At 45.6% G+C, this 24,497-nt stretch overlaps 1 protein-coding gene across 1 annotated transcript in view; it reads left to right on the top strand.

The window, feature by feature from the left end:
- The window catches only part of RHPN2 (rhophilin Rho GTPase binding protein 2), a 57,384-nt gene that overhangs the window by 18,107 nt on the left and 14,780 nt on the right, over positions 1–24,497 (top strand). Inside the window, exons 3-9 of the mRNA XM_068528445.1 lie at positions 8,489–8,617; positions 11,272–11,347; positions 19,367–19,444; positions 19,818–19,942; positions 21,334–21,500; positions 23,515–23,702; positions 24,110–24,266. Of these exons, the coding sequence (XP_068384546.1) occupies positions 8,489–8,617; positions 11,272–11,347; positions 19,367–19,444; positions 19,818–19,942; positions 21,334–21,500; positions 23,515–23,702; positions 24,110–24,266 (920 nt within the window). The remainder of the gene's footprint in view (positions 1–8,488; positions 8,618–11,271; positions 11,348–19,366; positions 19,445–19,817; positions 19,943–21,333; positions 21,501–23,514; positions 23,703–24,109; positions 24,267–24,497) is intronic.

Here is a 24,497-nt window from a genome sequence, read left to right as displayed (position 1 = left end):
ATTCTTAACCACTGCACCACCAGGGAAGTCCCACCTTTTCATTCTTGACTTTTGCAGTATGTGTATGCTCTTTAGGAAAAACCCGAGGGAGTCGGCCTCTCCTTGGTGGTCCAGGCCAGAAGGAGGCCGTGGAGAACGTGGGCGGGGAGACCCTGGGCAGGAAAGGGCTGAAACACCCTTCTGCCTCATCCTGCTTGGTCTCAGGGCCTCTTTTGGCTGTAACATCAGTTATCAGACCACAGGGGTTTCAGAGTAGAAGCACACCCAAGTGAAAGCTGAGAAAACCCATGTTCTTCCAAAAAGGCCCCTAGAAGGGATTCATTTTCACCCAGAAAGGCAGCCCAGGTGCAGAGCACCAGTACTGAGGAGCCCGAGGTTCTGGTCTTCATCCCTGATTTGGGCCAGCTCTTCCCCCAGCTGGGACATGGGGGTACTGGGCACACCCACCATGTTGAACCGGTGGCACCTCATTCGAGAAGCCCCCTTCCACCAGTGAATCTGTGAAAAATCATGACCTGTACTAGGAACAGCACACGTTCTAGGGTTCATTTCTGAATCAGCGTTGCACCCTAAGGTCAGCATTGTGGAAACCCACCCTGAGAGCCCCACCTGGCTACCAACTTTTTCCGGAGTGACGCATGACTCACGTGAAGAGGTCCATGTCCAAAGAGCAGGTCACTGATTTGTTGCAAATCCTAAATCTCAAATTGTTGCCAAGTCTAGAAGAAGTAGCAGATCCATATATAGAGGTGGGAAAATCAAGAGTTGGCATATTTGGAGGTTCTCCAGGTATTTGGGTGGGGGTCTTAGGGCCTAAATGGTCATATTTAAGCTGGACCCATTCTGTTGCTGAGAACGAATCACACCCCCCCATACTGCAAACCCCCAGCCCCATCCCCGACTCACACACCATTGCTTCTAGAGAGTGGTTTTTACTCTGCCCTTTGTTCTTTCATCAACTGAAATTGAAAGCCTCCACCATGTGGAAAGGACAATGTCAGGTTCCAAGAGAAATACAGAGAAATAGTAGGCAAAGGTCTTGGCCCTCCAGGAGTTATAACTGTTTGTCTTGCCTCACTCTAACATGTATTTGAGGCACCCTGACACACTCGTACAGCATGTAAGATTAAAACAGGAACGAGTGAGGATATGGGGGCAGGAGGAAGAAGATTAAAAGGGGTTTAGCTGGAAGTAAGGCTAGTACACGCTACAAGGTCTTATATCCTCTGTTAGATGTGGGCCATGTTTGTCTCCGAGTTTTCCGGCAGGCAGTAAGAAGGGAATGTGACCTGGAACACATTTCATACCCATTAGCTGGAAGCAGACCATTTGCTAAGAAGAAGTTGTTCCCAATACTGAGGGCTGGGAGAATTTCCTCCCTTGTACCCTCGTAGACTTTATCAGCTAGTGAATCAGTCATGTTCTCAATAACATCTCTGTAGCTCAGGTTTTACAAGGGGCAGATTGTGAACCACGGTGTGTAATGAAATCAATTCAGTGGGTTGCTGTGGTATAATAAAAAATAAACATTTGGTCTTTGTGCCTGGTTCCTGGCACAGTGAGCCTAAAACCCTTGGAACCTCCTGCACGTCTTTTGTGTGCTAATGCGATGACACCTGATGGGGGTAGGGGGCCTTCAGGAGGGGGAGCTATTTGCCAGAGTGACCAAGCCTGTTTAGAGGGTTGGAACTTTCAGCCTCACCCCTGGACTTCTGGGAAGGAGAGAGGGGCTGGAGATTGAGTTCAATCACCAGTAGCCAGTGACTTAATCGGTTATGCCCCGGTAATGAAGTAATGAAACCTCCGTTAAACCCCTAAGTGATGGGGAATTTCCAGGTTGGAGAACACATGGAGGGGCAGGGAAGGAGGCCTGCCTGGAGGGGGGATGGTGCCTCCTCGCCCTCCTCGGCCTGTGGATCTCTTCCATCTGGCTGTTCCTGAGCTGTATCCTTTAAAAATAAACCCCAGTAAATGGAAGTAAAATGTTTTCCTGAGTTTTGTGGGTCATTCTAGTGAATTATTGAAACTGAGAAGGGGGTTGTGGGAACCTCTGATTTGTAGCTGGTTGGTCAGGAGTTCAGGTGCCCTCCCCCTGCCCCCACCTGCTTACAACTGACTCCCGAAGTGGGAGCAGCCTTGTGTCACTGAGCCCTTAACCTGTGGGGTCTCTTCTAACTCTGGGAGTTGGTGTCAGAATTGAATTGAATTGTTGGGCACCCAGTTGGTGTCAGAGAATCAGAAATGGAGAGTTTCAAACATTATTGTTTTTAAAAGAGAAGTTATTAGAGTTCGAACAGAATATATTGGAGAGCATCACATGTATGGCAGAGTATGGTTTTGTGAGACTTTTGTTTTTGGGGCGGGAGGTGTATGTGTGTACTGTGCTGTGATATAAATGCATTGCTTTTTTTTTTTAAATTAATTAATTTAGTTATTTAGTTTGGCTGTGTTGGGTCTTAGTTTCTGTGTGAGGGCTTTCTCCAATTGCGGCGAGCAGGGGCCACTCTTCATCGCGGTGCGCGGGCCTCTCTCTGTCGCGGCCTCTCCCGTTGCGGAGCACAGGCTCCAGATGTGCAGGCTCAGTAGTTGTGGCCCACGGGCCTAGCCGCTCCGCGGCATGTGGGATCTTCCCGGACCAGGGCACGAACCCGTGTCCCCTGCATTGGCAGGCGGACTCCCAACCACTGCGCCACCAGGGAAGCCCTAAATGCATTTCTTACTGGTGATCGTGTCCTTCTCCAAAAGAAATTCCCAAACCAATGACATTCACCATCTGAGCTTCCAATATCTCATTGCCTGGCTGGGGAGTCCAAACGTGCATGTGTGAAAACTTACTGGGCAGTGAGAGGGCACGTGCCATCCTATCTGCAGCCAGGTCACAGCTGCTCTTTCTGAGGGGGCATAAGCTTGTTGGTTGGTCATGGAGAACTAGCTGAAGCAAAGGAGGGGGAGAGAGGGAGAGAGAGAGAGAGAAAGAAGGGAATATATATGCACCACGGAGAGAAACTGATGGGCCCAAATATGTGCAAGGCGGGGAAAGCCCCAAGGGAGAGGGCCAACTGCAGGGGAAGTGGTTTAGCGCTTTGCTCTCTGGAGGAAAGGTGGACAGGTGGTGAGCAAAGCAGGCCAATGACAGCTGGATGGATTTTCATCAGCTGCGGAGGAGGAGGTGGTCAGGTACTGTCTCTCTGGCTGGCTGGAGCTCTTGGCTGGTGACCCATTTCACGGATGAGGACAGTTCTGGTACCTGGCCTGAGCCATGGCTGAGGACTTGCCAGAATGCTTCAAGGAAATGTGCTCAGCAAGACCTGGCTTAGAACTGGGTTGTTATTGCCACAGTTGTTTCCGCAGTGACTCCCAATCTGTAAAATGAGCTCGCACCTGTAAGGTCTTTGAGCAGGTGGCAGAAACCCTGCTTTGAGAACTTGGGTAAAGTTTGTTCCTCCATCCTGCTTAACACTATTCCGTTCTATGGATATAGCACATTTTGCTTATCCATTTGCCAGTTAGATATCTGGATTCTTTCTACTTTTGGGGCTATTAGGAATAATGCTACTATAAACGTTCACACTCATGTCTTGGTTTGGACATATGTTTTCATTTCTTTCATATAGATTCCTAGGAGTGCAATTACTTGGTTGTATGGTAAGTTTATGTTTTAACATTTTTTGAAACTACCCAGCTGTTTTCCCAAGTGGCTATGTCATTTACATTCAGCAGTGCAGGAGGGTTCTAGTTTCTCTATACATCCTCATTAACACTTGTTATTGTTTGTTTTCTTTATCATAGCCAATCTAGTAGTTGTGTATTGGTATCTTATTATGGTTTTAACACGCGCTTCCCTATTGACTAAAGACTTTGAGCATCTTTTCATGTGCACATATTAGCCATTCATAGAACTTCTTTAGTAAAATGTTTATTCAAATCTTTTGCCCATTTTACGAATTCAGTAAAGTTGCAGGATACAAAATCAAAATACAGAAATCAATTGCATTTCTATACATCAATAATAAACTATCAGAAAGATAAATTAAGAAAACAATCCCAACACTCATACAGCATTGGTGGGTCTATAAGTTGGTACAGCCACTATGGAAAACAGTATTGAGATTCCTCAAAAAATTAAGAATAGAATTGCCACATGACCTACGTACTCCACTTCTGGATATTTATCTGAAGAACACAAAAACACTAATTTGAAAAGATATATGTACCCCTATGTTCATTGCAGCATTATTTACAATAGCCAAGATATGGAAACAACCTAAGTGTCCATCAATGGATGAATGGATAAAGAAAATGTGATAGACACACACACACACACACACACACACACACACACACACACACACCATGGAATATTACTTAGCCATAAAAAAGAATGAAATCTTGCCATTTGTAGCAACATGGATGGACCTTGAGGGCATTATGCTAAGTGAAATAAGTCAGACAAAGACAAATACTGTGTGATCTCACTTATATGTGGACTCTAAAACAAAACAAACAAAAACTCCTAGGGACTTACCTCGTGGTCCAGTGGCTGAGACTCCATGCTCCCAATTCAGGGGGCCTGGGTTCGATCCCTGGTCAGGGAACTGGATCCCACATGCCACAACTAGGAGTTTGCATGCCACAACTAAAGATCCTGCATGCCGCAATTAAGAGATCCTGCATGCCCCAACTGAGACCTGGCACAGCCAGATAAATAAATAAATAAATATTTTAAAAAATAATAAAAAAAAAACCAAACCAAACAAAAACCCCCAAGCTCATAGATACAGAGAACAGATGGGTGGTTGCCAGGGGTGGAGGCTGCAGGGGAGATGAAATGGGTGAATGTGGTCAAAAGGTACAAATTTCCAGTTATAAAATAAGTCATGGGAATGTGATGTACAGCATGGTGACTATGGTTAATAATACTGTATTGTATGTTTGAAAGTTGCTAAGAGAGTAGATCTTAAAAGTTCTCATCACAAGAAAAAAAATTCTGTAACTAAGTATGGTAACAGATGGCAAATAGACTTATTGTGGTGATCATTTTGAAAATATACAAATATAGAATTATTATGTTGTGCACCTGAAACTAATATAATGTTGTATGTCAATTATAATCAACTTAAAAAAATCTTTTGCCCATTAAAAAAAATTGAGTGGTCTTTTTGTTATTTAATTAACAGAACTCTTTATATATTCTGGACACAGATTCTTTATCAGCTATATAATTTGCAAATATTTTCTCCCAGTCTGGCTTTTTTCATTGTTTTTTTAGATGGTATCTTCTGAAGCACAGAAGTTTTTAAATTTGATGAGTCCAGTTAATCGATTTCTTTTTTTTTTATGTGCAGTTTATTTTTATTTATTTTTTATTTTTTTTGGCTGCGTTGGGTCTTAGTTGCTGTGCACGGGCTTTCTCTAGTTGCGGCGAGTGGGGGCTACTCTTTGTTGTGGTGTGTGGGCTTCTCATTGTGGTGGCTTGTCTTGTTGCGGGGCATGGGCTCTAGGCACGCGGGCTCCAGTAGTTGCAGCACACAGGCTCAGTAGTAGCGGCATGGAGGCCCTAGAGTGCGTGGGCTTCTGTAGTTGCAGCACGTGGGCTCAGTAGTTGTGGCACATGGGCTCTAGGGCACACGGGCTTCAGTAGTTGTGGCACATGGGCTCAGTAGTTGTGGCTCACGGGCTCTAGAGCACAGGCTCAGTAGTTGCGGCACACGGGCTTAGCTGCTCCACAGCATGTGGGATCTTCCCGGAGCAGAGATTGAACCCGTGTCCCCTGCATTGGCAAGTGGATTCTTAACCACTGCGCCACCAGGGAAGTCCTCAGTTTCTTCTTTTATGGATTGTGCTTTTGGTGTGTAGCTAAGAATACTTTGTCAAACTCAAGGTCATGAAGATTTTCTTCTAGAAGTTTTGGAGTTTTTGCTCTTTTACTGAGGTCTCTGATCCATTTTGACTTAATATTTGGTTTGGTGTAAAATTTAGATTGAGATTTATTTTTTGCCTATTGTGCAGAAAAGAGTTATCATAGTCGGCCTGAGATGGCTATCCTTAGAAAGCCCTGCTTGCAAGGTTGGTGTTTGGCTGGTATCTGGAAACTTAGATTTCAGAAGAGTTCCCACCATTCCCAGAACTGATAAGAGGAGCTCACTATACTTAAACTATTTGCACAAACAATGTGGTTTATACTGAATACCCGCTTTCCTCCTAGGAGTTTTGAATTTTGGAACATGCTAGGCAGAGGTGTCTACCTGACCAGCCCCCAGTAAATACCCCAATGAGCTTCCTTGGAAGATAGCATTTTCACATGCGTTGTCACAACTCTTTGCTGAAGGAATTAAGCATGTCCTGTGTGACTCCTTTGGGAGAGAGGACGCTTAGCGCCTGTGCCTGGTTTCCTTCAGACTTCACCCCATGCACCTTTCCCTTAGCTGATTTTGCTTTGTGTCCTTTTGCTGTAATAAGTCAGAGCAATGCGTACAACTATATCCTGAGTCCTGCAAGTCCTCCTAGTAAATCACTGAACCTGGCGGTGGTCTTGGGGACACTGACCTGCCTAGGGATGTCCAATTGCTTCAGCATCATTTGTCAGAAAGACTTTTTCCCCCTTGAATTTTCTTGTCACCTTTGTCAAAAGCAATTCACCATAAATATAAGGATTTATTTCTGGATTCTGTTCTGTTCCATTGCCTTTCCTTATGCCAATACCACATCTTGATTACTGAGGCTTTATAGTAAGTTTTAAAATCAGATAGCATAAATCCTCTAACTTTGTTCTTTTTCAAACTTCTTTGGCCCTTCTAGGCCCTTTGCATTTCCATATAAATTTTAGGCTCAGTTTGTCAGTTTCTACTAAAAAGCTTACTAGCGTTTTGATTGGAATTTCTTTGAATTGATAGATCAATTGGAGAGAATTGACGTCTTGACAATAGTGAGTCTTCCAATCCATAAACATGGAATGTTTCTCCATTAAATATCGCAGCAATGTTTTGAAGTTTTCAGTGTACAAGTCTTGTGCTTCTTTTCTTAATTTTATTCCTAAGTATTTTGATCTTTCTGATACTATTTTGAGTGAAATTTTCTTAATTTCATTTCAAGATTGCTCATTGCTAGTATATAGAAAAAAAATTGATTTGTATATTTTGAATTATATCCTGTGACCTAACTAAATTTATTAGTTCCAGTATTTGTTTTGTGGATGCCTGGGGATTTTATGCATGCAAGATTATGACAGCTGTGAATAAAGACAGTTTTACTTCTTCCTTTCAATCCAGATGCCTTTCATTTCTTTATTTATTTTATTGCTGCTGGCTTGAACCTCCAGTATGGTGTTGATTAGAAGTGGCATGAGTGGACATCTTTGCCTTGTTCCTGATCATAAGGGGGAAAGCATCAATCTTTCACCATTAAGTATGATGTTAGCTGTGGGTTTTTGTAGATGCTCTTTATCAAGTTTTGTAAATTATCTTTTATTCCTAGGTTGTTATGGATTTTTATCATAAATCTGTGTTGGACTTTATCACATGCTTTTTTTCCTGCATCTGTTGAGATGACAATTTATTTTTTGTCCCTTATTCTGTTGATATAGTATGTTACATTAATTGATTTTCGGATATTAAGCCAACCTTGCATTCCTGGGATAAATCCCACTTGGTCGTGATGTATAATCCTTTGTATATGTTGCTAGATTCAAGTTGCTAATATTTTACGGAGGATTTTTGCATATGTATTCATGAAGGATATTGATTGGTTGTTTTGTTTTCTTGTGGTGTCTTCCTCTGGTTTTGGATCAGGGTGATACTGGCCTCATAGGATGAACTGGGGAGTGTTACCGCCTCTATTTTCTCATCCATTTCCTTTTTTTTTAAATTTATTTATTTATTTATTTATGGCTGTGTTGGGTCTTCGTTTCTGTGCGAGGGCTTTCTCTAGTTGCGGCAAGTGGGGGCCACTCTTCATCGCGGTGTGCGGGCCTCTCACTATCGCGGCCTCTCTTGTTGCGGAGCACAGGCTCCAGATGCGCAGGCTCAGTAATTGTGGCTCACGGGCCTAGTTGCTCTGCGGCATGTGGGATCTTCCCAGACCAGGGCTTGAACCCGTGTCCCCTGCATTGGCAGGCAGATTCTCAACCACTGCGCCACCAGGGAAGCCCTCATCCATTTCCTTTTAAGGGGAAAATTTATGGTCTGTTATGGGTGACTAGGAGCAACTCCTTTTTGTCTTCTCAAGGCTAATTCTTACAGAGAGGTCTTAGCATTCATGTCAGGCAGCTCAGTGTCATTGGCTATATCCTAGGTCCATTTATTGGCAGGTGTGGCTCAAAATGGGGCAGGTGCCCAGCATCCCTGAGACACCTTATCTGATCACATCTGGCTCCTCCATCTGCAGGCAGACCCTCAGAACTTCCCTACGGGGACAAGGGTTGGGGTATCTGCTCACCTGGCAGCTGGGATGCTTGGCTGAGGATGCTTCTCTCCCCCCTCTCTTTTAACAGAGCAGCCACGAACCAAAAGGTACGGGAGCAGGTGCGCCTGGAACTGAGCTTCTTGAACTCAGACCTGCAAATGCTTAAGGAAGAGCTGGAGGGGCTCAACATCTCGGTGGGAGTCTATCAGAGCACAGAGTAAGTGGGGGCAACACTTCTTTTGGATACTTTCTGAGCCTTGGAACATGCCTACATCAGGGATGGTGCACAGATAGGCCTGAGGGTGTGGCAGACCCCACTTTGATCCAATTTGGGGTTGAGCAAGGTGTAGGAATTAAAGGGATGAACCCATGGAGTTTGTTGGAAATACCTGGCCAGTTGGGCAAGAAGGCATTTATTTGTCCTGGGGACACACGGGACATAGTTTTACAGGAGAGCTGTGTGGCTGGGTCCAGGTGGGGAGATGGCGTCTCTCAGGTGGCCTGGGTGGTGGCTCGGTCATAAAGATACCCTGGAACGGCGGCTGTGGTTAGCTCTGAGAGCCAGCCTGCCAGATGGGCCCCAGGAAGCCCTGCCTTCTTCCTTGTCAGCCTCAGCACCATGCACACGGTCTGACTCTGGGTCATTCTGTTGATAAGAGTACAAAAACATATAAACTGCCTTTTATATCAAAGATTATGAGACCTTTGCAAGTTCCCTGAGGAGACAGTGTGACTGAGACACTTTGGAAATGTCCCTCATTAAATATTTGAGAAACAGATGTTCTAATTCAGAAGCATCCCTTAGGGAGTGTTTATAGGAGACCAGATGTTGAGGTGTGACCTTCAGAAAAGCTCAGAGAGTCTCCCACCCCAAGGTGAGCTACCTTGGAAAGAAAAGTCCATCTTTAAGAAGAAATAACTTTGAGGAGACTTCCTTGGTGGTCCAGTGGTTAAGGCTCTGTGCTTCCAACGAAGGGGGCGCGGGGTCGATCCCTGGCAGGGAACTAAGATCCCAGATGCCGCGTGGGGCAGCCGAAAAAGAAAGAAAAAACTTTGAGCTCTAAAGAACAGTTTACATACTTTTCTGTGTGGGGAAGTGGTACTTCTCAAAAGGTAAGGGAGTCCCAGGGGAAACCCAGTCAGAAAATAATTCCCTGGATTAACAGAAGGAAAATGTTGGGGAACCTTGAGTCACCTTTGGAATGTGCTTTTCCTGATTGTCCCCAATCCTCTGCACTGTCCCCGAGGTGTTCTTCTGAGTCACGTGTGAAACCTCTGCTCCTTTGGTGACTGTCCATGAGCCAGCCCGTGTGTCCTGCCTCGCTTACCTGTGGGCTCCCAGTGCAGTCTGACACCTAATCAGAACAGTCAATGCACAACTTCCCCCAGCCTATGCTCTGGTATTAAATTCCAGTGTTTTGCCCAGAAGGTCAAAGTTCCTCGAGGAAGCAAGGCCGGACCAAACTTTGGTGATAAATGTAGGATGTTTTATATTCCCCCCTCACCGTACTGAAGCACAGGGCTGTCCATCACGAGGGTGTCCCCCAGAGACATGCAGTTAAGGCCCCTGTGTGACCACGGTGCGGCTCTAAAGTGGCCGGTCTGTCCCCTGTGCATTGGGAAGAGGGGAGAGAGATGTGCAGATGCATAATGACACCTTGCATTTCCATCTGCCCCTCTTCCCGTTTTCAAAGCAGATTGTTTTTTTCTCAGCATGGTTGATTTTTAAACATTTCTATGAGGTAGACAGGGAAGAAACAATCTCATTGTGCAGATGAGAAAACACAGAGAAGCCGGAAGTTACGGAAAAAGTTATATTAGCGCAAGATGGAGGGCGGGGCGCCCTGGCCTGGAGGCCTCGGGACGCTGGCTGCTCCTGGACAGTCACAGGGAGAGCCAGCCCCGTGGGGGTCAGGCCAGGAGCACGCTGGGGCCCAGAGGAGAGCAGCACGGCCTGGCTTCATCTCCTTCTAGCAGGATCCAGCTTTCCGTCAGGAGAGGGCTTTGGGGAAGCTATACACCCCGCTGGGGCTCGCCTGCTTTCAGCTTAGCCCTGTTGTTTTCTGTCCCCCACAGAGGCAGCTTCAGCTTACAGCCTATTGTCCACTCACCCTGCCTGCATTCCTGGCCTCCTCCCTGGGCTGGGCTGAGCAACCCCAGGAGGTCTCCTGTTACAGGTCAGGGAGCGAAATCCCTGTTTGCAAAACAGAGCTGAGCCCCATTCACTTCCTGTTAGCTCTGCCCCTAAGGCCACTCCCAGGGCGACCTGTTGGGTAACCAGCTGGTGAGTGCGGGGAAAGGAGGTGGAGGGGAAACAGCCGGTCAGGGTCTGACCCAGGGCTGGGAGCCAGGTGCACTGAGGTGTCAGATGGGGCCCCTGCCCTCAAGGCCTTCCTGTGATGGGGATGGGACACCTAGAGGGATACGCCGTATGGGAGGAGGCCCTTGAGAGCCCAGGGTTGGAGGGCTGCAGGAGAGATGGGACCCGCTGCAGTGAGGAGAGGCGGAGGGGGATGGGGGTTGGGTGGAGATGGTGGAGCAGTGAGCACACCAGGCACAGCCCCGGGTGCACAGTAGGTTCTCAGCACAGTTACTCAAAGAAGTGTAGCGATTGGAGGGTTAAATCAGGGTGGAGCTGGTAGGGGCCTCATGTGTTAAGCTAGGTCGTTTAAAAGTTGCCGGGGACCGGGACCAGTTTTGGAACAGAGATGGGGACGTGACCCGAGTGTTCTTTATGGAAAATGACCTGGTGTGTGCTAGCTTGGAGGGGGGAGAGCGGGTGGGGACGTGAGCTGGGCTGCTGGGGGAAGGCTGGGGGGTGCAAAGTGGCCGGCATACGGATGTTCATGTACCTTGCTGTGTTCCTTCCAGGGAGGCATTTACGATTCCCCTGATTCCACTTGGCCTGAAGGAAACCAAGGACGTTGACTTTTCAGTCGTTCTCAAGGTAAATCTCAAAGCAAGGGGCACTGGACTCACTGTTTAAAAGGGAAATGTAGAAGTTGTGTATCCCTTGCGAGTGGCCTTAGGCTCAATGTGCCGACTGTCAGCTGATTTCTGCAGGGTGGCCTTGAGCCCCCTCAGAGCCTGTGCCGTCCTTTCAGATGCTCCCTTTCATCTGGTCACTGAGGCTTCTGGGGAAGGGTTTGGAAACCCGGGCCAGTCCACCCCAGGAGGCAAGTCAAAGAGGGTATATAACCAATTTAGGCCACGTTTTTGGAAGAATAGCCAAAGTTTATGCCCCTCAACATTTTACTGTGAAAATAGAAAAATTGAAAGAATTTTACAGTGAATCCCTATATACTCACTACCTAGGTTCTCCCGTGAACATTTTGCTGTAGTCACTTTATCACGTATTCGTCCATTTATGCACCCCTGGATCTATACATCAATCCATTTTATTTTTTGATACATTTCAAAGTAAATCAGGGAATTCCCTGGCGGTCCAGTCGTTAGGACTTGGCACTTTCACTGTCGGGGCCTGGTTTCAATCCCTGGTCAGGGAACTAAGATCCCACGAGCCACGCAGCTTGGCCAAAAAACAAAAACAAAAAACAAAAAAACACCAAAACAAAGTAAATACTTGAATAGCTTAAATACTTGAATAGCTAGAGTTTATGGATCCCCCCTGCTCCCTAATTCCTGGATGTCTACCTTCTCTTTTCTTTCTCTCTCTCCCCCTCTTTCTCCCTCCCTCCCTTCTTTCCTTCCATCTTTTTTTTTTTTCCAATAACAACTTTATTGAGATATAATTCACACACCGCACAATTCACATCTTTAAAGTGAACGGTATCTGGCCTCCCCTTAGCCAGGGTGTCCCTGGCAAGCAGCAGTACTTGTAAGCCCATCTGTGTCTGTCACTGTGCAGGGTGCTGTTGATGTCACAGGCCCTGCCTTTGGATCCCGTGGTTCAGTGGGGGATCCAGGTGGGAAGTGGAAGATGTGTTTTGATGGAGTCACCCAGAGATGCCTTGGGGCCAGGAGAGGCCTCCCCGTGCCTGGAATGCTTTCCTCTTCCTCCTCGCCCCGCATCCATCACTCTGAGTTTTACTGACTCACCTCAAACTTCCATTTAGGAGGAGAAAGTGGCGATGAGGTGGAAGGTAGTGCCTGTCTCTGAGCTTTCCAGCACAGGCATGGTGTATAGGAATGAATCCCAGCATCGTGAAAAATGCTCCAGAGAGTTTTGTTTCTTTTCACAGTAATCCTGTTAGTTGACTCATCTTGGACTGCTTTTAATTTAGAAAAGGAAAAAATGATCATATGGCATTTTGGGCCCTACACAATTTGTCCTTTTAAAAAGCAATTGGTTAATGCTTCAGAAGCCTTTGCACTTGACCTCCAATCTCAATCAGAGACCGCGTGAGTCCCTTGACATATAAGCGCTTTCACTTATGGCCTTGTGGACTGCTGCTTGTTTAAATCCAGGTCCCGGGCCCTGTGAGTTTGGGGTTTATTTTGGAGTTTGAGAAGGGACATTGGTAGTCTTGCTGGATGCAGGATTGCCAAAGATTTTATTTTCTGGGTAGGAAACAATCCACAGCTATATGGCAGCTTTTCACAGGTCCCCTGAACTTTTAGATGTGACACTTGCCACAGGTCTGTGAGACTCCAGACAATGCTTACGTCTGTGGAAATGTTTTAGTTGCTTTTGTAGAATAGTTTCTTTTAAGATTTAGTTTGTTGCTTGGTGCCAGAGCTGCAAGAGTGCAGGCATTTGGGGGAGGGGGGCGCGGAGTAGGTGAAGGAGATTAAGAGGTACAAACTTGCAGTTATATAATAAGTAAGCCAGGGAGTTATAATATACAGCCTAAGGAATATGGTCACTAATACTGTAATAACTTTGGTGACAGATGGTTACTAGACTTGCTGTAGTGATCATTTCATAATGTATGCAAATGTCAAATCATATGTAGTACATCTGAAGCTAGCATAGAATTGTGGTCAACTATGTTTCAGTTAAAAAAAAAAAAGACATACTTAGAACCACAAAATGTCTGAGTTTGGAAGGAATTGTAAAGGTTACCAAAAAATAAAAATAAAAATACAGAACGCAGGCATTTAAAAGGGAGACTCTTGGAGAAACTTGGGAATTTCATGGGCATCTGTAAGGATCCAAACATGTTATGTGCTGAATTCACATTAAAGCCAGTGGGGGAAAAAAAAATCACATGTTGTGGGTATGGCCAAGTGCTATTCAGCTGAGGCTTCCAGCCATGTCATTTTAGTCTAAAAAGGACTCTACAAATGTCAGTCATACAAAAATGAGAATGTTTGGGGGATGTTCTGTTTTTCCTTCCACGTTTGTCCTTGAGAGTAACACAGACAGGTGCCACAGAAGTAGTTTGGCCGACTGAATTAGGGCAATTCAAGTTGTCTTTCAAATCTGTGTATCCATGTGATGTTTAATGGTCATTGAAGCTTCATGGTCTGATTTTTTTCTGTTTTAAATAAATGGACTTTAAAATGGCTTCATAAAAAAACACGATCAAAATCAATTCCCTTTCAGAGAATTCACGGTTTTTTTTTGCTTTTAAATATGTCTTTATTACTTTATTTTTCCAACTGAGAACAGTATTGCAAAACATTCAGAAAATATCAAGACACGTAAAGATCCCTCACAGCCACACACCTCCCTCCCCCGCCCCCCATCTCCCCACTGAGCTATGTAACTTGCTCGGTACTTAATCTTTGAGCACCCGATCTTGTCCTCTGATCAGGGGCCTGCCTTAGGAGGCTGTGAGGCTCCTGTGATCTGTTCAGGCGTAGCATGGTGTCTTCTGGTAGTAGGTGCTAAATAAGGTAGTTATTAATTTCATTCTTTTTTTTTTATCTTTATTTATTTACTTGGTTGCGCTGGGTCTTAGTTGCGGCTCACAGGCTCCTTAGTTGTGGCTCACCGGCTCCTTAGTTGCAGCTCGCTGGCTCCTTAATTGCGGCATGCATACTCTTAGTTGCAGCATGCATGTGGGATCTAATTCCCTGACCAGGGATTGAACCCGGGCCCCCTGCATTGGGAGTGCAGAGTCTTATCCACTGTGCCACCAGGTAAGTCCCAATTTCATTCTTAAGGCAGCTTTCAAATACTGTTGTCAGCAGCTCTCTGAGCATGTTGCACACTTTGCTGAATATTCCCTTTGGATAAATTTCTGGATGAGGATTTGGTAGGTCAAAGGTACATGTCAGGGATTTCCCTGGCGGTCCAGTGGTTAAGACTCTGCGTTTCCACTGCAGGGGGCACTGGTTCGATCCCTTGTCAGGGAACTAAGATCCCACATGCAGCACAGCCAAAAAAAAAAAAAGAAAAGTACCCACCAGAAGTGGTCCTGCCTTACATTCCCACAGTGTATGACTGCTTACATTGGGTATCGCTTATCATTTTGATTTTGTGAGGTCAGGCAAAAATGATATCATGACAGTTTGCATTCTTTGATCAGTACTAGAGTTCCCGCTTTTGTTTATTTGTCCTTTACATGTGTCCTTTTGGAAATACCTATTTCTGTCCTTTGTCTGCTTTACCATAGAGTTGCTTTTAAGAGTTCTTTTACATATGAAGGAGAGTAATGCTTGGTTATGTACGTTACAAATATTTCTCCCAGTAGGTTCTCTCCTTTAACTTGTTTTACAAGCAATACCAGTTTAAAAAGTATATCTTTTTTTTTTTCCAAACGATTTTATGTTGTTAAGCTTAACAGTTCTTCCCTTAACAATTCTTCCTTGATAACGTGTTCAGAAAGGCATTCTCCACATCAAGAAGACATAAATATTTTACTATAGTTTCTTCCAGTGCTTTAAAATTTTTTAACATTAAATCTTTAATCAATCAGGAATTTGTGTGTAAAACAATGAGGTGTAGTACTTTTTATTTTCACCAAAAAATAGGTAGCCAGTTTCCCCTGAACTATGTATAAAGAATCCATCTGTGAGGCTTCCCTGGTGGTGCAGTGTTTCAGAATCCGCCTGCCAGTGCAGGGGACATGGGTTCGAGCCCTGGTCCGGGAAGATCCCACATGCTGCGGAGCAACTAAGCCCGTGTGCCACAACTACTGAGCCTGCGCTCTAGAGCCAGCGAGCCACAACTACTGAGCCCGCGTGCCACAGCTACTGAAGCCCGTGCGCCTAGAGCCCGTGCTCCACAACAAGACAAGCCACCGCAATGAGAAGCCCACACACCTCAACAAAGAGTAGCCCCCGCTCACTGCAACTAGAGGAAGCCCGCGCACAGCAAAAAAGACCCAACACAGCCAAAAATAAATAAATACAATAAAATAAATTAAAAAAAAAAAAAAGAATCCATCTGTGGTGCTGGATGCTGTCCATTTCATTGCGTGCCCCTCCCTCCCCCTCAGCCCTCCTCTACCCTGCTCTGTGCCGGGGGGGCAGCAGCAGATTCCTGCTCTGTGGCTTTCTATTGGGTGTGTCCGAGGGGGAGTAGCCAACAGCAGGAGATGAGAGGATGGGAAGAGAGGGAAGTCGGGGCTTTTAACTCCTCAGCTCCCTCAGCTGGGTGCCTTTTACAATTCCCACCCCCCCACCCCCCGAGCAGGGAAGGTCCTCGTGGCTGTTGGATGCTCACCTCAGACAGCCACCTCTCCAGGTTCCCATAGCTCCTTCTCCCCCTTGACCCTTCAACTCTGTGGTTCTAGTGGCTCTGGAGGTCCTGCACAATCCTATGGTTTCCCATAACCCTGCCCACATCACTAGATGAGTTCTTCCCTTAAATTCACATCAGGCACACCTGTGTGTGCCCCTCCTTCCTGCCTGGAGCTGCTGGATGCTCCAGGCTTTTCCTCTTCTTTGGAATACTGGCTTATGTTATATACCTGATTCTCGAATCTGCTTCAGTTTGTTTCTGCTCCATATTTGGTTTCATTGTTTAATCCCTGTGTGTTTTAACACCAGTTGGAGCAATCCTTCTTTATTACTATGCTTTCCGAAATGTTCTTGGCTTTTCTTCCGTGTTTTTAACTTCCGTGTTTTGTTAGGTTTCTCCAAAATAGCGCTTTTGGGTTTTGACTGAAATTTCATGAGATTCATAGCTTAATTTGGACAAAATTGCATCTTTACAATATTGTACATTTTCATCCATGAACGTAATATTTCCAATTGTTGACAATCAACAAACAGCAAGTTTTATGGGGGCAGGGATCATGCCTATCTCGTTTAAAAAAAGTGATTTAATGAATAAATGAAACAATGAAATAACTTACGTCTTGCAGTAACGTTTAATAGTTATCTGCTTAATTAATTAAATTAATTTTATCCCTAGGGATATTGTACTTTTGTTATAATTGTGAAAGTTTTTGATCCCCTGTTCTATTTTTCTGACTGGTTATTGTTTGTGTAAGAAAGGAAGACTATTAACTTTTTTTTTTTCTAACTGTAGTATAGTTTATTGACAATGTTGTGTTAGTTTCTGGTGTACAGCAAAGTGATTCAGTTATACATATATATATTCTTTTTCATATTCTTTTCCATTATGATTTATCACAGGATATTGAATATAGTTCCCTGTGCTGTACAATAGGACCCCATTGTTTATCCATTCTATAGATAATAGTTTGCATCTGCTAATCCCAAACTCCTAATCCATCCCTCTCCTTCGCCCCTCCTCCTTAGCAACCACAAGTCTGTTCTTTATAAGACTGTTAACTTTTAGTATTAACTTTTTGGCCATTGTACTGAATTCTTATCAGTTTTGTGGTTTTTTTAGTTGACGCTCTTGGAGTTTGTAAAAACACCGTTATTTTGCACAAAAATTATTTCGTTTCTTCCTTTCTAACATCTATATCTTACTTTTCTTAAATTGTTGGCTAGAGAACTTTCGGAATTATGCTAAGTAATGGCAGTGGTGGTAGCCGTCCTTGTCTTGCCCCTGATATTTACAGTGGGTTTCAGCTTGGTATTTTTTATTCTGCTAACTATGTTTAAGTCTATCCTAGATTACTAAATTTCAAAGTCAAGAATACATTTAGAATGTATCGATATCCTCTTTGACCTCTGTGAGGTTGACGTAAAGTTTCTCCTTTAACTTCTCATTTGAAGTGTAATTTCTCTCCTAATTTTAAGAACATTTTTACCAGTGTCCACAGTAGAAGTTGACAGAGCAGCGTGCTGCTCTGGAAAGGATACAGTTCTCGTGCTGCAGCATCTCCTGAGTCGTGGCCCTAACGCTGCTCTCAGGGATGTTGTCGGAGAAGCCCTAGAGGAGCTTTGTCCCCCAGATCATCCTCACCATAGTTAATGTCACTAATAACATAATTAATTATATTTGAAAACCATTTCAGGGACTTCCCCCATGGTCTACTGATTAAGACTCTGCGCTTCCATTTCAGGGGGCACGGGTTCGATCCCTGGTTGGGGAACTAAGATCCTGCATGCCTCGCGGTGCAGCCAAAAAACAAGAAAAAAGAGCAAAGCGATGGTGTATATTCATTCAGTACAGTCCCATTTTTGTAAGCGGAGAGTATACGGGTGTATGTGTAGGTATATTCACTGAACATACAAAAAGCAGAAGGGACTTTAATGTAGAAAGCGTGTAGAGAGAATACTCCAGACACTTGGGAAAATGTAATGAACAGTCTCTCTCCTCAACTTTTTGCAGCCGGGGAGAGCCAGCACTTATGGCGGATGTTATGCAAGAATCCATTCTCCATACCCATTATACTCATCTTATTTTTTCCTGTAATACTTGCCTCCTCCTAATATATAATTTACCTATTTGTTGTGCCTGTTACTTAATGTCTGTGCTCCCTTGTGAGATTATAAGCTCCATGGGGCAGATCTTTGTTTTGTTCACTGAAGTAGCCCCAACACTGTGAACAGTGCCTGACACATAGCAGGTGTTCATCAATGTATCTTATGACCGAGTGAACTCACCAAGTGGTCATGAAACACTGGACCCCGTTGGGGGTCTCACAGGGGTGCTTTGTTTGTGGAAGTGCACGGAGCTGCTCTCACAAAGGTTCCCATCACAGACCCTGAGGGTAGCGTCCTCGTAACAGTCCCCAGACATGAGTTTGCTCTGCCAGGAAGACCCTGTGCCCAGAGGACGAAGGTCTGAGCCCCTGAATGTCTGTGATGTTTGCTAGAATTATTGAACTTATAGTCACTTATGCAAGTCACTTAACTGTGCTGCCAAGACACTTTTTTTTTAAGATTTTGTTTTTGAGGTGGGCCATTTTTAAAGTCTTTACTGAATTTGTTACAATATTGCTTTTGTTTTATGTTTTGGTTTTTTGGCCGCTAGGCATGTGGGATCTTAGCTCCCTGACAAGGGATGGAACCCGCACCACCTGCATTGGAAGGCGAAGTCTTAACCACTGGACCGCCAGGGAAGTCCCCACTTTTAAATAAAAAATAACTTCAACTTCCCTTGTTACTGAAGCAACAAAAACAAAAATTTTATATATACATAAATAAAATTAAGAAAATAAATCCCACCACTTAGAAAATCACTGCAGTGTACACTCTCCCGTAAGTTTTTATGAATTCTACATGTATTTTTTTTTTAAAGAAACATTTATTTATTTATTTATTTATTTATTTATTTATTTATTTATTTATTTATTGGCTGCGTTGGGTCTTCGTTCTGCACGCAGGCTTTCTAGTTGTGGCGAGCAGGGGCTACTCTTCGTTGTGGTGCGCGGGCTTCTCATTGCAGTGGCTTCTTGTTGCAGAGCGTGGGCTCTAGGCACGCGGGCTTCAGTAGTTGTGGCTCGCGGCCTCTAGAGCACGGGCTCAGTAGTTGTGACGCACAGGCTTAGTTGCTCCGTGGCATGTGGGATCTTCCCGGACCAGGGCTCGAACCCATGTCCCCTGCGTTGTCAGGCAGATTCTTAACCACTGCGCCACCAGGGAAGTCCAGCTACATGTATTTTTAAAGGGGGGGGGGCACCTTAGACATTACTATTTTACCTGTTTATGGTTTTGAGTCACACCTTACAGTGTCTCATTTTTCTTACAGGATTTTATTCTGGAACATTACAGTGAAGATAGCTACCTCTATGAAGATGAAATAGCAGATCTTGTGGATCTGAGACAAGTATGTTTCTGTGTGCGGCAGGGTCAGGAGGGTGGCTACTAGAGCTTGATGAGTCTTCAGACGATCCCATTATTTCATTTGAAGACTTGTAGAATCGCTGGTGGTCGGAGGTGATAGGGAGGAGCTTTCAGAATCGTCCATTCAACTTGCCACATAAGAAGACCACAGAGGGGACAGACATACATGTCTGGGGCTGGGTTCCAGGACTCATGAGTTCACTCCAGCCTTGCCCATCTCTCCTAGAGTTCATGATACCAGCCCTGGGGCCTAGGCTCCAGAGAAATAGCGTGTGTGAGCATCTTGCCTGCCTGGCTGTCTGCTCTATGCTCACCCGGTCACCCCCTCACCCCTTCAGTGGTTCCTTTCCTTTCAGGCCTGTCGGACGCCCAGCCGAGATGAGGCTGGGGTCGAGCTGCTGATGAGTTACTTCATCCAGCTGGGGTTTGTTGAGAGCCGATTCTTCCCACCCACCCGACAAATGGGGATCCTGTTTACCTGGTAGGTGCCTGGGCTGGGGCTCTCCCACTCTGGTCCCAGTTGGGAGCCTCTGTCCCACGGGGGCTCCTCTGCACTGTGGCCTCGTCTTCCTAACTGTCCCGTTAATACAGGAGACGTGTAGATAAACCAGTGTTTATTTATGAAGGGGATCCAGGGGGAGAAGGCTCCAACGGACCGTGGCTTCTTGCTTCTCAGAGCAAGTGAGCCGAGGAGAAGAGGCATTTTTTTCATGCTCATTTTATCGCGGGGGACACACTGGGGCTCTGAGGTGGAACTAACAAGAAACAAGATTCTTGTCCCAGATGGCAAGGGAGTGGGAATCAGGTTTTGTCCCAGTGACAAGGGCAGCAAACAGAAATAGATCAGATTTTAAAAACTGAAGCAGAACCTTGGATTCTTCCCCAGAGTTGGTACTTTCCATGATTAGTGTTGTCTAAATATTTTGGAGATGCTATACCTCTTCTCTGAGTTGCTTAGGGCTGTGTGAAATGAAAGTAAATCCCGGTAGCTAAGGGGCATATTCAGAGTTTAATTTCACCACAGCAGATGGCTATTGATGCTTCCTTTTGGAAGGAAAGGCAGATGACTTTTCCTAAAGATGTGTTAGCTGCCTGCACGTGGGTGAAAGGGCCAAATGTGACTTCTCCTTAGTGTTGAATTAGGAAGAAGCTCTGTATCTATCCCCTGGTTGATATGTGAACTTTAAAACATATCCTGAGTCTTTTAGACTTCAGGAAGAATTATGAGGGGTTAGGAATTGCTATATTTCATTTAGGAGAAGCCTTCTTTTTTTTTTTTTTTTTTTTAATACATTGTATTTTTTAGAGCAGTTTCAGGTTCATAGTAAAATTGAGGGGGAGGTGTAGAGAGTCCCCGTGTAGCCCCTGCCCCTGCACACCCACGACCTCCGCCACTGTCAACATCCCCCCACCAGAGTGTTCCATTTGTTACAGCTGATGAACCTACATTGGCTCATCGTCACCCAACATCCGTTGTTTACAGTAGGGTTCACTCTTGGTGGGCTACCTTCCATGGGTTTGGACAAATGTAATAATGACATGTATCCACATCGTATCATAGTGTCACACAGAACAGTTTCACTACCCTACAATCCTCTGCCTTCCACCTAGGCATCCCCACCCCCCCCACCCCCCAATCCTATATCCATTCACCTATGGAAGGACGTCCCGGTTGAGAATCCCTATTTCTGTTTGCGCTTGTGGGTGTCTTTTTTCAGTATGATCAGGCCCATCGTCTTGCTTGGAAATAAAACCTCATTGCGTGTGCATCTTTGAGTTTTATTCAAGAAATAAGTTTTGTCCATTTTTACCCAAAGGTGGCACTCACTAGCCAAGGAATCCATATTCTCAAAAGACGTTTCTTTTAAATAGGTATGACTCCCTCACGGGGGTTCCGGTTAGCCAACAGAACTTGCTGCTGGAGAAGGCCAGCATTCTGTTTAACATTGGAGCCCTCTACACACAGATCGGGACCCGGTGCAATCGACAGACAGAAGCTGGGCTGCAGAGCGCAGTGGATGCCTTTCAGAGAGCCGCAGGTGTGTCTCTGCGAGGGCTGCCGGGATAGAGCCCTGGCCCTGCCAGGTGGCCCTGGTACCCCAGCTGAAGGGGGTTTGTGGGTCCTCCCCAGGCCCGCGCTTGGCCTCACAGGCCTGAAAGGGCCAGGCCAGTTGCCAGAGCTGGTGTTATCTTCCCACCAAGAAAATCGCTTATTGGCTCAAACCCTGTCTGTCTCTGTCTGAATATGACTCGTGTACACAGTAGTTAATGATTAATCTTTTCCAAACGAGTGGCCCCACAGATGGCAGTCAATGGACTGTTTCTTTGAACACAGTTTCGAAGAAGAGAATAAGTTTTCTCAAATGGTGGGAATGTAGGCTTTTTCTTTTCTCTTTCATCAGACGTGCCTGTTTGGTGCATATTACTACCCTTGCCTTTCTGTTATGCTTACTCTGAGAAGCTCACTCACCCAGGGTTGCTCTTCTCGGCCCCCTACCAAGTGACACTTAGTGCCAGCCTGTAGAGGACTGGGGGCTGCCAGGCCAGGTGCAGTGGGCAGGCCTCCACAGCGAGTTTCCTTCTGTGCCGGTCCTTGTCACTCTGTTTCGGGGTGTTACCCCTGGCAGAAAACCTTCTGGGGTATCTCACTTTGCTCTGCAAGGCCGTGAAGAACTGTGGCTTTGCCATTTTGGCTGATCATGGAATTGCTTGGTTAAAATGATTGATCCCTTGGGAGGAAACGACACTGTGAAATTCCATGTGGGAGTTGAATTCTTTCACTGTAAATCCTTTTCTGGGCTCATCTTTCTCTCTGAGGACTCTGAAGCAGCTATGCTTGGTGACCTGTCTCTAAGATTCCAGAGATACGGACAAAACAAAGCTTGAGAACAGAGTAGGAGCGAACCCCAGAAAGGAGCAGACAGCCCGCAGCCGTCGCCTTCCTTCTGCAGGGCAGTTTATGCTTTGCAGCAACACCAGAAGAACCAGTCAGATGGGATTTGTGCTGGAGATTTTCTTTCAGCTCCAGGTTGATTGTCATTTAATGCTGTGACACTTTTCTAACACATAAAAAAGTCAGCTGAGGGCTACAGCATGAAAATTTCCACTGGAGTGGCTGAGTTGATCTTTCTTGAGGTCCTGGGGGAAAGCCCGGAATTTCTGAATGACCCAGGGGTTAAGTGTGAGCATGCCCCCCTGAGAGCCCTTCCGTCGTTCTGTCTGCCTTCTGCCTTCACCTCCATCAAATGTCTAGTCACGTATGGAATTTCTCACAAGTGTCCCAGGTGAGACAGGAATGGCCAGGGAGCAGGCTGGTTTCCTTGCTTGATACAGACATAAATGTTTTGGAAGAGAGTTGCAAAACAAAAGTTTTCTAGCTACGGTAAAACATACATAACAAAACTACCATTTTAACCATTTTTAGGATTACTGTTCGTTGGCATTAAGTACAGTCACATTGTTGTGCAACTATCCATCTCCAGAACTTTTTTATCACCCCAAACAGAAACTCTGTCCCATTAAACACTAAATCTCCATTCCTTCCTCCTCTCAGCCCCTGGGAAACATTCTACTTTTTGTCTCTATGAATTTGACTATTCCAGATACCTCATCTCACCCAGTGGAATCATACGACATTGGTCCTTGTGATGGACCTATTTCACTTAGTGTAATGTCTTCATCCATGTTGTAGCGTGTGTCAGACTTGCCTTCCTTTTTAAGGCTGAAATATTCCGTGGTAGGTATATACCACATTTTGTGTACCCCATGTCTGTGGATGGACATTTGAGTTGTTTCTGCCTTTTGGTTATTGGGAATAATGCTGCCGTGAGCGTTCACGTATAAATATCAGTTTAAGTCTCTGCTTTCAATTCTGTGGGGTTATACCTAGGAAGTAGAATTGCTGGATCTTATGGTAATTGAGAATCAGATTTTTCCAAAGATGCTTCAGGACACCAGTTTTATATTTTTGCTTCTGTCATTTTCCATACTCCTGAGCAGCATGGTGAAATAAATATGATCCCCAACTAACGTGCAAAACAATTCCAATCGTAGGGGTTTTAAACTACCTGAAAGAGACGTTTACTCACACTCCGAGTTACGACATGAGTCCCGCCATGCTCAGTGTGCTGGTCAAAATGATGCTCGCGCAAGCCCAAGAAAGCACGTTTGAGAAAATCTGCCTTTCTGGGATCCAGAACGAGTTCTTCATGCTGGTGAAGGTGGCTCAGGAGGCCGCCAAGGTAAGCCTTGCTGTTTGCCGTGACTTTCGGAGTGAGTGGGATTCGTTGGTGTGGGCCCATTGGACGCAGCGGGGGCTTCCCACGGCAGCTTGCCCGTGACCTGGGCAGCATGCCCGCCCAGGCTGGCCAGAGTGCTGGCTTGCATTTTCCTGGCAAGTAATGGTGTTTCAGATACGGATCACTGATTCCATCTGCAGCTTAGCCTAAAAACCAGCATAATGACAGTGGCCTGATCTCCCTGTTAACTCTGACACTGACAGCGCTAGGAGACCTTGGAGTTGCTCCCAGATTCTGGAGCGACCTCTGGCAGGGGCTGCTGCCTAGAAGAAAGGACTCTTTTTCTGCAGCCCGGGTACGTGAGGGCCCCTGTGCCAGCCTCCTCGTTCCCAACATTTTTTCCGTTTTAGGTGGGAGAGGTCTATCGGCAGCTGCACACGGCCATGAACCAGGAGCCAGTGAAGGAGAACATCCCATACTCCTGGGCCAGCTTGGCCTGCGTGAAGGCCCACCACTACGAAGCCCTGGCCCACTACTTCACAGCCACGCTCCTCATCGACCACCGGTGTAAGGCTTGGCATCTCGGGGCTCTGGGCTTTGGTCAGGGTTGTGGTTTTGCTGCCTCTGGGTGATTCTGAGCTGAGTGAGAGCTGTCTGCCTGCCTGGGAGAAGCTCACAGCCTGGGGGCAGAGGGTGGGGATTACATGTTGGTCCAGGCAACAGGGTGGGATTAGGGGTTATGTTGTTCCTTCCTGTGGGAGGAAGAGGGGTAGCGTTCCTTCTGCCTGGGATGGAACA

This window comes from Eschrichtius robustus, chromosome 19 (genome assembly GCF_028021215.1).
Source record: "Eschrichtius robustus isolate mEscRob2 chromosome 19, mEscRob2.pri, whole genome shotgun sequence".
NCBI classification, from domain to species: Eukaryota; Metazoa; Chordata; class Mammalia; order Artiodactyla; family Eschrichtiidae; genus Eschrichtius; species Eschrichtius robustus.
This window is presented reverse-complemented; position numbering and strand designations above follow the sequence as displayed.